Source organism: Pelodiscus sinensis, chromosome 5 (assembly GCF_049634645.1).
Source record: "Pelodiscus sinensis isolate JC-2024 chromosome 5, ASM4963464v1, whole genome shotgun sequence".
NCBI classification, from domain to species: Eukaryota; Metazoa; Chordata; order Testudines; family Trionychidae; genus Pelodiscus; species Pelodiscus sinensis.
This window is the reverse complement of record NC_134715.1, coordinates 10,263,185-10,278,714: the sequence shown is the minus strand read 5'-3', so window position 1 is coordinate 10,278,714 and position 15,530 is coordinate 10,263,185. Positions and strand designations below refer to the sequence as shown.

The window sequence follows — 15,530 nt, the reverse complement described above, 5'->3', positions numbered from 1 at the left end:
TATGAAGACTCTTACTTTTATAAAGCACCAAAGTTTTATTTAAAGCTAAAGGTCATCCCCCTTATAGAGAGGAATGGTTCTATTTGGCATATTTTTCCTAGGGGACGATAAATTGTCCTATTGCATAATGATTAAATAAAAGGAAAGAATAATTGTGCTTATCCCTGGTGGGTGCTAGGCAGCCTATACTCACAATAAATTAATAATAATAATAATAATAATAATAATAAATAAAACAAAAACAAAAAAAAACAGGGCTTGATTTGTGCCTCAGATGGGATATTTTCCTAAGAATTATTTGGAGCAAGTTCTCTGGCTTATATTATACAGAAGGTCAAACTAGAAGATCACAGCAATCTCTTCTGTCTTAGAAATCTATTAATTCTATTTTTGGGTGAAGTGTATGGGGTAAAATTTGAAGACTCCTTTTAATCCACTGTGAATCTCCCACTGATCGTGATGGGAGATGTGTAAATACAATATTTTCTCCACGTAAAAAACTACACTTGTAATCATTATTGCTCTTTATGATTTGTTTGATACCTTATCCTACCAGAGTGTGTCTAGACCATACCTCTCTGCCGACAGCGAGATGTAGATTAGACACTTTGAAAGTGCAAATGAAGCCGGGATTTAAATATCCCGTGCTTCATTTGCATAACATGGCCACCGCTTTTTTTCTAAATTGAATTTTTTCGAAAAAAAGGGCAGTCTAGACGCGGATCTGTCGAAAAATAAACCTTTTTTCAAAAGATCCTGTAAACCTCATTTTTTGAGGAATACAGGATCTTTTGAAAAAGGGTTTATTTTTCAACAGATCCACGTCTAGACTGCCTTTTTTCCCCCAAAAAGCTCAGTTTTGAAAAAAGTGGTGGCCATGTTTATGCAAATGAAGCACGGGATATTTAAATCCCAGCTTCATTTGCACTTTTGAAGTGCTTGATTTGCATCCCTCTGTCGACAGAGGGATGCTGTCGAGACGTAGCCCTAGTCATTATCATTCAAAGGAAAAATCAGCTCCCTTTAAAATCAGTACTATCTCTACTCTAAGGGCATGTCTACACTACACGGAAGATTAACACTGCCATGGTCAATCTTCCGGGGTTCGATTTAGCAAGTGTAGTATAGACTCACTAGATCAAACTCAAAGGGTATCCACACCAAAATCGGTACTCCTGCTCCTCACAAGTAGTAAGGGAAACCTACAGGAACATTTGCTCCCGTCAGCCTCACACTATGTGTGCAGTGTGGAAATGTGATGTAAGATATGTCGACTCCAGCTATGTAATTTATGTAGCTGGAGTTGCGTATCTTACTTTGATTTTCCCATGTAATGTGGAACAGGCCTAAGTATCTCTTTCTCCTCTGTATGCTTGTCTTCCTCTTCCCTGACTTTCTGTTTCTCTTCCTTTCTTTCCTCTGTTTGCTTCCCAGCACTACTCCCATTTCCTCACTCTTCACTTGTAGGTTACATTCCCAGCCCCATTCCAGTTGCTAAAATAAGTGATGAACTGCTTAGCCTGGCATTAGGTTTCAGAGTTAACAAACCTCCGTGACATTAATGGGAGGTGGAGGAGGGTTCAGACATCTAAATGTTTCAGGCTGTCTTCAGATTCTGTTACACTATCTTGTTACATTTGGGAGATTTTCTTCGCAATCTTGAGTGCTAGAAACTTGCTTTTTGTTAAAATAAAAACTTAAACTCTTCAGATTCTGGTTCTACTATGTGGATCAAATACAGAGCATGGGTTGTTTGTATGATATCTCTGTGTGAAAGAAATGTTCTTTTTCAGGACTTACCTGTTAAGATTCATACATTTTAGGAAGAGTTATTTTTATATTAGCACAGTAAATGCTATGATTTCTCTATAGGAAAACAAACATACCCTTATCCTTGATAATAGCAACAGTAAGAAGGAAAAAATATCCTTGATTTTGTAAAAAGTTATAGGTATATGAAAAAATATATTGGAACCAATATTTATAACTGGTATGTAGACAAACAAAAAGGGAAATGTATTTGTAAATGAAATTAAATAGTAACATTTACCTCTGATTTAAAAAATAGAAATAATGCTTCCACTTTGGGTCAGAGCCTGTAGTTTGTTGAAATCTCAAGACTTACTTTACAGGGGCATGATCCTGTAAGGTGCTGAGCGCCCTCAACTCTTTTGGGCTTCACCTGAAGTCGATGGCAACTGAAGTGACCACACAGCACATTGCAAAAGGGCACTGAGCAGAGACATGCTTTTGCTCTCACTGAAACCAGTATGAGTTTTGCCATTACATTGAGTGGGACAAGAGGGGCTGCTTCACATTTATCTGGCTGTACGAGGAATTTGGGAAGGTGGTAGAAGCGCTATACACAGTTGTGTGCTGCATTCTGTAGCAATCACCAGCCCCCAAATCAGAGGCTAATAATAAGGGAATTAGTGCATTCTGGACCCAGTTAAAGAAAGCATGTAAGCATGTGTGTTAGTCAAAGGGTGTGCTTATAGTCAATACTATACTCCAGGTTAAAATACAGGTACCTTAGTGACTTAGCTTTTCTGTTTAGGGATACCTTCTTGAACTGGGGCATAGTAAAAACTTAAAAAACAACAAATAGTCTTGTGGCACCTTGTTAGTCTCTAAGGGTACGTCTAGACTACAGGCTTTTGTTGACAGAGGCTTTGTCAACAGATACTGTCAACAAAGCCTCTGTCGACAAAGAGCATCTAGACTACCGCCAGTTCTGTTGACAAAGCCAGACGCTTTTTCGACAGAGAGTCTAGACACACTCTTTTGAAAAAGCACAGTGTGGATGCAATAGCGCCTTTTGTCGACAGAACTCTGACGACAAAAGGCGTTATTCCTCGTAGAATGAGGTTTACCGCCATCAATAAAACTGCCGTGTTCTGTCGACTTTCTGTCGATAGAACTCGGCAGTAGTGTAGACGCAGGTATAGTTTTGTCGACAAAAGTTCACTTTTGTCGACAAAACCCTGCAGTCGATACACACCCTGCAGGACTATTTGTTGTTTTTTAAGTTTTTCCAGTTACAGATTAACACGGCTACCCCTCTGAAACTCGCGGACATAGTACTTTATCTTTTTTCTTTCCCCTTTTTTCTCTCTAAGCAATATTACATGTTATTACAACTAGGAAGTCTCCATTCGATCATATGCCACCAGAGCAAACTGAGTCCAAGTTGCTGCATCTTAATTTCCATCTGGTTCAATAAACTCAGGATCAGACCCCCAATTCTGTGTCTCCTCATCTTTTTCTTAGGGAAACAGATAAAACTTTGTGTAAAAATACATTTCCTTTCTCTAATGAGAAGACATTATTGAACAAAGAGCCTGCTGTTTTGAAGAGAGAGATCTAATTGCAGAATGAAATGCCTTTCTTTGGTAAAATGTAAGACCTTCTAGTTTTTGATATCTACCTGTCACCAATTATTTGCCTTTTTACCTCCTGCCGCTCCATCCTGCAGCACTCCTCATTGAAGTCATGGCGACTGAAGGCACTCAGCCTTGTCTGTAGGACAGGAGTGGGCAATAATTTTTGATTGGAGGGACATACCAAGAATTTGGTAAATGGTTGAGAGCCGCACTCTTCCATGATATCAATGGAGGAAGTGCAGGGTCTGGGATGGAGGTTGGGTGCAGAAGGGAGCTTGAGGTAAGGCATTCAAGTGCAAGAGGGAGAGTGGGGTCTGGCAGGGAGTTTGGGTGAAGGAGGCAGTTGTGACCAAGGCCAGAAGAATGGGGTGCAGGGGTTTGGTTTGTGACCTAAGGAAGGAATGGATTGTGATCTGGGACAGGGGATTGGGCTGCCGGTTCTGGGAGGGGGTATGGGCGCAGGAGGGGGCAGAGGGTTTGGATATGTTAAGTGGGGGAACAGAGAGTTGGGGAATGGAGGGGCTGGCGTGCCAAAGGCAGGCTCTGGGCAGGAGACTTACCAGCCAGCAACCCAACCAGTCTGCCTGCCTGCCAAGCTAACTGCTTGCAGATCTTAACATGTTTCTCAGCCTGCCTGCCTCATGCCTGCACAGGCTGCAGGGCCATATGCTTGTGTGAATAACTGAGCTGGAGGGAAAGGAGCCGTGGTGCTTCATCTGCTGCCTATTATTCACACCGGCAGCTCTCATTGGCCAGTTTCTGGCCAGAAACTGGCCAATAGGGTTGTGCTGGGGGCGGGGGTAGTGCCTGAAGCCTCCCCCCTCCCTTTGGGGATCACAGTTTTGAAAGAGAAATGGCCCAGCAGCCGCTTTGATGAGTGCTCTGTGGGGCTGCAGGGGAGCCTGTCTGGGGCTGCCCACTGCCTCCGTGGGCTGGATCCAGTAGCATGGCAGGCTGGATCCCAGCCTGTGGGCCGTATTTTGCCCAGGCCCGCTGTAGGTCTTGAGCACCTTGGCAGGATGGAGCCCCAGGACAACCACTTTCACTACAATGTCCATTTGAAGTTTCCACAATGCCTTTAATCAACAACATTTTGTGGTAATTCAGTTTTTACTTACACTTGAATGGAGTTTTCCTTTTTTTGACATCGCTAAAAATTTGTTGCTGAAAACTCCTCGTATTCCTACAATCCCCTGAGACACAGCAAATATTTCCAAAATACCTAGGATGACAGAAATCCCAAAGTAAATCACAACACTTTTCATATCACAGTGACAAAATGAAATTGTCATTTCCTTTTAAAACCCCCCGATCTTCCGTGGTGTATGCAATAATTTCCCTTTGGATTGCTGACTGCTTTGCTTATTGGAAAGGTGCATTTATGGTTGTTTTAAAAACTTAAGACATCTTTCAGATGACTGACACGTGATCTTTAGAAATGCGGAGAATGACTTTTGTTGGGCTGTGATCCCGCAAAAATGTATGAATTTATGTAATCATTAACATTTTAGTAGTCCACCGATATAACTGGGATTTTTCATGTATATATTGTTAAGTAAATGCATAAGTCTTTGTAGGATCAGGGATAAATGCCCCCAAAATAATCTATTTCTCTATTAAACTTAACAGACCTCTTTTCCTATAAACACCAAAAAAATCCACTATGTTCCATTCAAAGTAGGCTACAACACAAACCAGCCAAAGCCAAGAATTTCAACCATCTGGCTCATTGACACTGTGCCACTGCCACTGCAACAATAATTTTTACATTGTTGGGAGACCTCTTGGTAAAATAGTTCACAATCGTTCGGGAATGTCTACATGACAGGACTACAGTCTAATTAAGCTTTGCAACTTCTGCTATGTCAATTGTGTAGCTTAAGTCAAAATAGATTATTTTGGCTTTGGGTACTGCATACACAGCAGGAAGTCCAAGAAAGAGCATTCTTACTCTGACTTCCCTTACTCCCTTCCCGTGAAATGAGGGCTACATGAATTGGAGTAAGAAGTCCTCCAGCTTGACATTATTTTGACATTATGTCAAAATAACTGGTTGTAGTGTAGACACAGACTATGTTATTTCAGAATAATGTGAATTAGTCCAAAATAACACTGCTATGTAGAGGTACTCCCTCTGCTTTTCAGTGATACCCCTTATTTCAGACCCACATTTACCTCCAGGTCACACAAATTTACTCTCTCCCTTTTATTGTTATAAAAGATTTGCACCAGAAATTCAAGAGTAGAGACCAGCTGGATTTTGGATGAGACTTTCTGATTCAAATGAAATTTTGCTTCTTCAGATCTGGAGAAGCATACACTAGTTTAAAATCTTTTGGGGGCAGGGTTCATTTTGCTGCATAACATGTGTCATGAATAGGAGCTGCTAAAGAGAGTTTGACTTACCTGAAGAGTGAGGAAAGGATTAAACAGCTCTGGAAATGCACCTGAGGGAAGGGTCTTTGGGCATTCAGCCAATGAAATGCAGATAGGAATTTCAAACTGAGAGAGGATTTTCCCCCCCTCTTTCTTTTTTTGTTTTGAGATCAGAGCAGTTTTTTCCCCAGGTAACAAGGGAGTCAGGCTCTCCCGGAATGGACTCCTTGAAATGTGTAAGTAGGGAACATAAGAACAGCCATTCTGGGTCAGACCAATGGTCTATCAAGCCCAGTATCCTGTCTGCTGACAGTGGCCAATATCAGATGTCCCAGAGACAGGGGACACAACAGGTAATCCTCACGTGATTCCTCCTCTGTCACACACCTCGGGAAAAACAGAGGCTAGGGACACCATTCCTACCTATCCTGGCTAATAGCCATTGATGGACCTAACCTCCATGAATCTATCTAGCAAAGTTTAGATAGTCCATCAGGTTTTATTGTTTTCCTTGTTTGAGGGTTTGGAAATCATGTCTGAGCTGGATAATTGTTTTTCTCTTTTGTAACTAAGGATTGGAACCCAGGCATTTCCCCTGAATCTATTTCACTCCATGGCTTTTAACACCCAGTCATTTACTATGCTTGCAACAGTAGTTTTGTTTTGATAATAAGTATTTTCCTTTTTGTTTTGATTAACCTTAAGCCTTCGTGCCCAAGTAACTGGGAAGGAGCAGAGCCCCATTGTTCTCTGAAGATTCCCTGTTTGTTTTCCCAGTTCCAAGCAAAATAGAGGTTGGGGACAAGGGGGAGAGCTATGTCTTAGAAAGGGGTTTCCCAAGTGATCTCTTCCCTGGAAAAGGGTTTATTTTATATTTTTTTTAAACTTTACTTGGGTGGTGGCAGCAACCAGTCGTCTTCCTTTTCAGTCTCAGGGAAACTGAGACTGGTCAAGTTTGTCCCTAGGGAGTTGGTCCTGCCTTGAGGGCGGGGGGCTGGACTCGATGACCTCTTGAGGTCCCTTCCAGTCCTATGATTCTATGAGTTACAGAGACATGTTCTTATAGAGTTTATTCTGCTAGCTGGCCCCCATATCTACGCTTGAAGTGCCAGGTGGGGAAATTGAGCCATGACAGCATGTATTTACAAAGTGTGTCCATTCGAGACACACTATTTGACTATAACTTTAATTTTAATATATGCAAAATGTGGGCAGATTAAATGTGGCTAAGGGAAAGAGAAATGGAAGTAAAGCTTTTTCCACATTTTATCCATAATGACACCATGCCCCCTTACTTAGTGCCATCTTGAACTGTGGAAATAGAGTTACAAGCAAATATTATTTATGCTAAATGAAAAAATTCCATCATGTCTTCTTAGGCTTCCAAGGGTCAGATTTTAATACCCTTACTCACACTGAGTAGAATCCTACTCAGAAAGTATTCCCACTGATTTCAACATAGGCACAAGAAATAGAGATGTAGGGTTTTGCATGCCTGCACTTGGAAGTCAGCCCCACTGCCATCTCCTCCAGCCAAAGGTCCCAGGCTCTGGGCAGCCCCTGCAGGGTTCTACTGGCCTCTTGGGGTCCTGCTGCCTGCTGGCCCCATGGGCTTTGCCAGCCCCCTGAGATCCTGCCAGCCTCGTGGGCTCCATTGGCCCTTGGGGGGTCTCACCACCCATTGGTCCCATATGCTCTGTTAGCCTTTAGAATCCCGCTGTCAGCTAGCCCTGCTACAGACTCAGCAGCCCGCCAGTCCCACCTGCTACTGCTGGCCCTGGACTCTGCATCTGCCCCCGGCTGTGACTCCAGCCTGGAGCAGTAAGGATTGCCAACTCTCCCAGACTGGACAGACCGGACCCAAGAGAGTTGGTGACCCGATCTCAACAGGTCTAATGGGTGGATGCAGCTCAGCACTCCCACCCCAAAAATAGTCCCAGTGCCAGTGGGGCCTTTTCATGGAATAATACACTGTTTAGTTTGACTAAAGGTGGCAAAATCTGGTTTATGGGAATAAAAAGTATTGTTCCTTTTTCCCAATTCCATGGAATTACTCTGTTTTCACCATGGTGTTGGGATTCCTCCAATGCACATCACCATATTTTGGCTTTTGAACACTGAGTGTGTCAAGGGCTTGATTCTTTTTCTACTGAAATCTCATTGAAGCCCGAGAGATTTACAGACCACTGTTCTGTTCATCTAATACATAACACTGGGGCTAGGTCTACACTGGCAGTTTCTTGTGCAAGAACTGTTTTGTGGAAGAGTTCTTGCACAAAAAGTCTTCCACAAGAGCACGTCTACACTGGCATGTGCTTTTCTGCAAGAGAGCATCTATGGCAGTGTGGATGCTCTCTTGCACAAGAAAGCTCTGATGGCCATTTTAGCCATAGGGGTTTCTTGCGCAAGCAATTCATGTTGCCTTTCTACAATGCCCTCTTGAGCAAGAAGGCTTATTCCTTGTGGGGAGAGAAATAACTCTTCCGGAAGAAGCCCTGTTTTCCGACGCTGTACTGTAAATTTACTTGCCCAAGAACGCATGTGCAATGTAGACACCAGACAAGTTTTTGCACAAGAACAGCTGTTCTTGAGCAAGAAGCCGCCAGTGTAGACATAGCCTGGATGTCTCTGGGGCAGTTTTGGACAGGCAGACAAGTGTAAAGTTGCTGGCTAGTTCAGATGTGTTTGTACCAAGAAATGGATCTGCTTTGCAAAGCTTCAGGGTATCACTGATCTAACAACTTCACCAGGACTGGCTGGCTCTGACCTTCAGACTCCCAGTAGGTTCATGAACTTTTAGAACCACTTCTTGGAGTGGAAGGCTCAGACCTTAGGGCATGACACACTACTTTTAACTCAAGCCGGGTGTAGCTATACTGCAGTCAGGCGATGTGGCTGTAGCACATGGTTACATACCCAAGATAGCTCCAGTAAACCTAGCTTGAGTAACAGTAGTGGCAAGGCTGTAGTGGCACCCACTCTCCAAGGACCCTAAGGTCACATTTGAGCAGGTAAACCTGAGCTGGAGTAGTTTCACTGCTCCTGTTACTCGAGCTAGTTTTGATCTATCTAAATCAAAGCTAGTGTAGGGATATATAGATGTGCTGCAAGCACACATCCTGGTTGCAGTACAGACACACATATCCTGAGTTTGGCTTGAAGGATTGGCTTGAAACATGATTTATGTCCACATGGCTGGTAGCCATGGCAACTAGAACAGTGTCCATCTTAGCCTGGCCTGTCTGGCATCCTGTAACCAGGCAGCCACACTCCTTGCTCGTTTGGGACAAGATGTCCCTGACTGTGCCTGTGTAACTGATTCTCTTACCTCCTACCAGTGATAGGGTATCCCAAAGTGCACCACTCAACGTTGATGCCATTTGTGTGTGTCACCCAGATATACAATCCCCTGCTAAGTAATTAGGACACTGCGGCCTATTTTTTCCCCAGAAAGCAGTGATCTGAACATGGTTATCACCAAATGAAATTAATGGGTAGCAGGTTTAAAACTAATAAAAGAAAGTTCTTCTTCACACAGCGTGTAGTCAACCTGTGGAACTCCTTGCCAGAGGAGGCTGTGAAGGCTAGGACTATAATAGAGTTTAAAGAGAAGCTAGATAATTTCATGGAGGTTAGGTCCATAAAAGGCTATTAGCCAGGGGATAAAATGGTGTCCTTGGCCTCTTTTTGTCAGAAGCTGGAGATAGATGGCAGGAGACAAATCGCTTGATCATTGTCCTCGGTCCACCCTCTCTGGGGCACCTGGTGTTGGCCGCTGTCGGCAGACAGGATACTGGGCTAGAAGGACCTTTGGTCTGACTCAGTACGGCCATTCTTATGTTAGGCGGGATAGGATGTCACACGAAGAAAATTAATAACTCCAAAGCAGTGACTAAACTCACTCCTTCTTCCTACGGTCAGCTCACGGTTCTTACCATTTTTAATGTGCTACGAGGGGGAATAGGCTGTGAACTCTCCACCCCGCACAGGGATTTTCCTGTAGAAGATAGAGATCCCTGCTATGTCCATAGAAGGCCCTGTGTTTTACCAGTGTTTTACCTGTTGTGTGCTAATTAATCAAAGTTTAATTGTACTGTTGATTGTTTAATTGAACTGTTTAATTGTAAATTCTGGTTTATTCCTGACATTAAAACAACAAGAATTTGACACCTTCAGGTCTCTCTGTGTAAATGCATAAATTATGAGCGGAAGACTCACAATTTGGATCCAACTGTTGAATACTTCAATCCTTGAGGATGTTCAGATCTGGGGGTTTGATTGCGGCTCATCTGTTAAGTATATACCCCAAACCTTAAGCAGCCTTTCCCCCTACAACCTCCTTTCACAGAGATGGAATAATGTATAAACACCTTTGCAAACCAGGACTGGAGGAAATGGTATTAAAGATCTAAAACAGGAATCCTCGGATGGTAGCTCTAGAGCACCAGGGGGTTGTTCAGAGTCTAGCCAATGGAGACACCTCGCCAACTCTCACTGAAGTCAATGGCAGATTTAAATGGGGTTTGGAATGGCCCTCTGGAGCCCCTATCAAAGTTGCAAGACTGACCTTAGCCAGAATTAGCAGCGTACTTACTACAGAGTGCTCCCAGCGCTGCTTGACGCATGTTGAGACAGTGTATTGCATGCTGAGTAATGAATGGGATCATTCATTGTCCCACTGAGCATCTGGAGAGTGGGGAACTATAGATGTTATATGGAATGGCCTCCCACAGAGCTACAAAGTAGCCATGATGTGTGCTTCTTTGCTTTCCCGGAATATGTGATGGCATTGTGTGGGGATGATATAATGCCACAGACCCACCAAAGAAAGGTCATGATGCCCTCCCAGGAGTTTGTGGCTTTCTAGGCCTCCTTACCCTACGTGCTTTGCAAAGCGACTGCTGTTCCAGAATGCCAAAAGCAGATATATTGACCTCAGCAAATTTGGAGTAGGAGGAGGGATTGTTGGTGCCCTGGATTTGTTTGCTCAGCTCCAAATGAAAAAAAAAAGGGGGGTGGCTTTAAAATAATTATTAAGGTACAACAATTTTGGTGTGTTGGTTGTTTTTTGTTATTTTAATTAGAGTGGACATGGTTCATTCCCGCTGGCTCACGAGATGGCTATTTCCTTCCTTCTGTGCTAGGTGTGGCCAGTTCATTTGGAGATTGTGGCAAAGTGACCTCCAAAGCAAGGAGATGGAATCAGGCAGGGGAAAAGATCAGTTTTAGAGCCAGTTTTGTTCAACATCTTTATTAAAGACCTGGATGAGAGGATGGATTGCACCCTCAGCAAGTTTGCAGATGACACTAAGCTAGGGGGAGGTAGATACGTTGGAGGGCAGGGATAGGGTCCAGAGTGACCTAGACAGATTAGAGGATTTGGCCAAAAGAAATCTGATGAGGTTCAACAAGGATGAGTGCAGAGTCCTGCACTTGGGATGGAAGAATCCCAAGCATTGTTACAGGCTGGGGACCAACTGGCTAAGTAACAGTTCAGCAGAAAAGGACCTGGGGGTTACAGTGGATGAGAAGCTGGATATGAGTCAACAGGGTGCCCTGGTGGCCAAGAAGGCTAATATTAGGGTACATTAGGAGGAGCATTGCCAGTAGATCTAGAGAAGTAATTATTCCCCTTTATTCTGGACTGGTGAGGCCACATATTGAGTATTGTGTCCAGTTCTGGGGTCCCCACTACAGAAAGGATGTGGACACATTGGAGAGGATCCAGCGGAGGGCAACAAAAATGATTAGGGGGCTGGAGCACATGACCTATGAGGAGAGGCTGAGGGATTTGGGTTTGTTTACTCTGCAGGAGAGAAGAGTGAGGGGGGATTTGATAGCAGCCTTCAACTTCCTGAAGGGAGGTTCTGAAGAGGATGGAGTGAGGCTGTTCTCAGTAGTGACGGATGGCAGAACAAAGATCTCAGGTTACAGTGGGGGAGGTCTAGGTTGGATATTAGGAAAAACTATTTCACTTTTTTGAAAAAGCACTGTGACGTAGTGGGGGTACTTGCTGGGCTGTGGTGACCTCTGCTGTCTGGAGCAAGACCCAGCAGGGAAAACCTCACTATGCAAAGGTGATGCCAAACTGGTTGAACCAGATACCCCCCCATGGAGAGGAACAAAGGAAGGTGGAGGCTGCCCTGGCTGGGGGGCAGGGCTGGAAGAGAGTGAGTTGAGTTGCGGGCTGGGAGCATGGAGGAGACAGCCTAGGGAAAGGGGCTGGAGTTTAGGGGCCCAGTCTCCCCCATCTCAAGGGGGCCTGAGGCATCCTAGCCCAGCTCTGTGACCAGATTCCATCTGTGCTGTGCTGTATCCTGGGGAGGCAATGAACTTCCTCTATTCCACCGGCTGGTGCAGTCTGTTTGTGCCATTTCGGGGTGCAGGAGATGGGGGACCCCCAACGCGCCATCACACTGGTGTCAGGAGTAGGATCCACTGCACCCCGTGGATGGAGCTTCCAGCGGCGAGCGACAAGGCGCTGTAGAAGCAAGAGCCCTGGAGCCAGGCGTGCCGGAGACCGAGCGAAGCGGTTCCTGGGAATTGTGGGGCGCTGCAGCCCTAGACTGGTGAGTCTGCACCGAGGGGCCCAGCGGGCAGATGGCCTACGCCCGACTCTTGAAGGCAGAGCTGGTGGGGCTGTGCAGAGAGAGGGGCTTGTCTCTGCGGAAAGCAGCCAAGGCCCAGCTGATTGCCCAGCTGGAAGAGAATGACCAGCCACAGGGCCAGGATCTTGTCACCAGGGGAGACAGCCAGACCCCCCCTGAGAGTGTGTCAGTCTCAGAGAGGGGGAGGAGCGCTGGAACCCACCGGAGAGATGAGACAGCATCTCCCGGGAGGCCTGCAAGCCATAGCCCATCTAGGGCAGGGAACAGCCCAGCGGAGCTGCGGCGGCTGGAGATCCAGCTGCGGATGAAGGAATTGGAAGTACAAGACCGAGAGAAGGAGCGCCAAGACCGAGAGAGGCAGCGACAGCATGAGCTGGCCATGACAGAGCAGAGATCTGGTGGGGCACCGGCTGCGCCAAGAGTGGATGGGCCCCAGGCTCCCGGGGCTGCCAGACGCTTGGAGAGGCTTGCGGTGGCTCAATTGAAGGACATGGGCGACATAGACGGGTTCCTCAGCTCCTTTGAGAGGGTCTGTGGACTGCAGCGGGTCCCCCCAGCTGACTGGCTGCAGGAGTTCATCCCCACACTGAACCAGGAGGCGGCCGAAGTGCTCAGTCAGCTGGAGGACCTACAGCCAGGGGATTACAACCGAGTCAAGGAGGCCCTGCTGCACAAGTTCGGGCTGACCCCTGAGATGTACAGGAAGAGGTTCCGGAGGGTGCAGAAAGGGCCACGAGAGACCTATGTGGACCTGGCCTCCCGCCTGGCGCAATACTGCCGCAAGTGGGTCTCTGGAGTCGGAGCCCAGACCCCAGAGGAGCTGCTCAAGCTGGTCGTGATGGAGCAGTTCTATGAAGCGTGCCCACCCAAACTGAGGCTGTGGCTCAAGGACCGGAGACCAGAGAACCCCCAGGAGGCCGGGAGACTGGCGGATAAGTTCACGGAGAGCCGGTCTGGGTGTGAACGGGAGTCTCGGAGAGAAAGAGAATCGCGCAGAGACCGGTTCTCGGCCGAGCAACGGAGAGAGACACCTCCGAGGCGAGCCCCAGGGACCAGGACCAGTCATCGATACCCCAGAAAACCAGCCAGGGCCCGGGCAGAGCCAACCCGAATGGGCCCACAGAACCTAACTTGCCATCGCTGTGGGCAACGAGGCCACAAGAGGACTCAATGCACCAGGCGCAAGAACAGGTTCCATGACCTGGGACTTTCCAGGGTTAACTGGCTGGGGCAGGAGGAAGGGCAGGCTGCCCCAGAGGCAGGGGCTGGCAGGCAAACCTCCCCTCGGGGAGGGGGGAAGGATGCTCAGTGCCCCTCCCCTGGGAGGTCTTACACTCGGGAGACAGATTTATCTGTGCACCGGGTGGGGGCAGGGCGGCCCCTGCGAAGGGACTGCCTCATACCCCTGGAGGTGGATGGCAGGAAGGTGACGGGTTTCTGGGACACGAGGGCAGAGGTGACACTGGCTCGACCCGACATAGTGGGCTCAGACCGTATGCTACCCGACACTCAGCTGACCCTGAGGGGCATAGGCGGCACCCCCTTTAAGGTACCCGTAGTCAGGGTGCATCTGAAATGGGAGGCCAAGGAGGGCCCCAAGGAAGTGGGGGTGCACCCGCACTTGCCCACCGACGTGCTGATGGGGAGTGACCTAGAGGAGTGGCCAGACGGACCCCACAGGACGCTGGTCACCACCCGTAGCCAGAGCAAGCGAGGGGCTGGCGGCCCGGAACTCGAGGAGGTTCCCCAACAGGGGGCCCAGAGCCCCATCACAGCAGACCTAGAGTTGGACCTAGGCAGTGAGAGGTCACCACAGCCCAGCAAGTACCCCCACTATGTCACAAGCACTCTCTTGCAATTATGCAAATGAAGCATGAGATTTGTAAATCCGCACTTCATTTGAATTTTCAATCGGCTTCATTTACATTCCTCTTTCGAAAGAGGAATGTAGTTTAGACGTGTCCCAAGTGAATTCAGCCATCTACAGATTAACAAACCAAAATCCATAGGTATGTATAAAAGCAAATGGGCATCTATACTATTTGTACCTAATTCTGCACTTATTTATGCTAGGGTAAACCAGGAACAACACAACAGATGTCAATGGACATACAACTGTATAAAAATGGTGAAAGTAGCAGGAAAATCAGGCCTTTTATTTTCATTACATCAATAATATTTCTTTTTTCCTGTCCTATACACCTAATTTGGGGGGCCTATAACACGGCACGAGTCACCGCCAGGACACCTCCTGCTGGACCCTCAGGGATTGGCTCATTTCAGCCCTGGAGCACCCCCTTTCAGCTGGTGCCACTCCTGTTACCTGTAAATGTCTCCACCACTTTATGTTAGGACCCACGTCCCTCCCAGCCGGTGCCACCCTCCCATCTGAGTATTCCCCTGCCACAGTGCCCCCACTCTCTGGGGTCCTCCCACTAGGGGAGCCCCCAATTCCCTATACTCACCTTGCCTCAGTGACCCTACTGCCAGTCATCATCTAGTCCCTGCCGCAGGGGCAAACTGCAGTCTGACATGGCCACTCACCACTGGCAAGAGGAACCTGCTGTCTTCTGCTGTCCTGGTTGCCTCCCTGCAGCCCTAGTAGCTTCAGGCCCTGCAGCTTGGGAGCTTGCCTGGCCAGAGCTACCCCAGCTCTGCCTGCTTTTCCCCCACCCTGCTCTAAGTCAGGAAGCCTCTAGCTTCCCTAACAGCTGGGTCCCTCTTATGCCACAGCTGGAGCAAGAGTGAATCTGTCTCCACACCTCCAGGAGCCCTTATTTATATAGCACCAGCTGGGACCTAATTGGCTATCTTTGCCTCAGCTGTTGGCTCTCCCCCCTTTCCTGTCCCAGGGCTGAGTTTTAATCCTTTAAGGGCCAGTGCAGGGCACATGCCCTGTCACAGGGCCATATTATTTTGGCTGTTGCAAAACTTATGAGGCTGCAACTTTTCAGTTTGCTGTGCACAGGTTTTTCATACCGGACACAAAAAATACTGAGCTGGTAAAAAAATTATGATTTTTTTTTTCAGATTTCCTTTTCCCTTCCCAAAATTCAGACCAAATCCAGGAAAATAGTCCTTGATGTTAGTAGACATTGTTATTCCAAATTTTTAAGAACAAAATATATTATTAAAAACAAACAACAGACAAATATTAATATTA

The 15,530-nt window shown here is 46.7% G+C and overlaps 1 protein-coding gene across 4 annotated transcripts in view; it reads right to left on the bottom strand.

The window, feature by feature from the left end:
* The window catches only part of FGF5 (fibroblast growth factor 5), a 40,926-nt gene that overhangs the window by 12,724 nt on the left and 12,672 nt on the right, over positions 1-15,530 (bottom strand). For 2 of the 4 annotated variants that reach the window (XM_075929149.1, XM_006110918.4), the window contains exon 2: positions 4,502-4,605. In XM_075929149.1, the coding sequence (XP_075785264.1) occupies positions 4,502-4,605 (104 nt within the window). Of the gene's footprint in view, positions 1-4,501; positions 4,606-14,832; positions 15,099-15,530 lie in introns of those variants that run through there. The other 2 variants (XM_075929151.1, XM_075929150.1) reach the window with 2 other exon arrangements.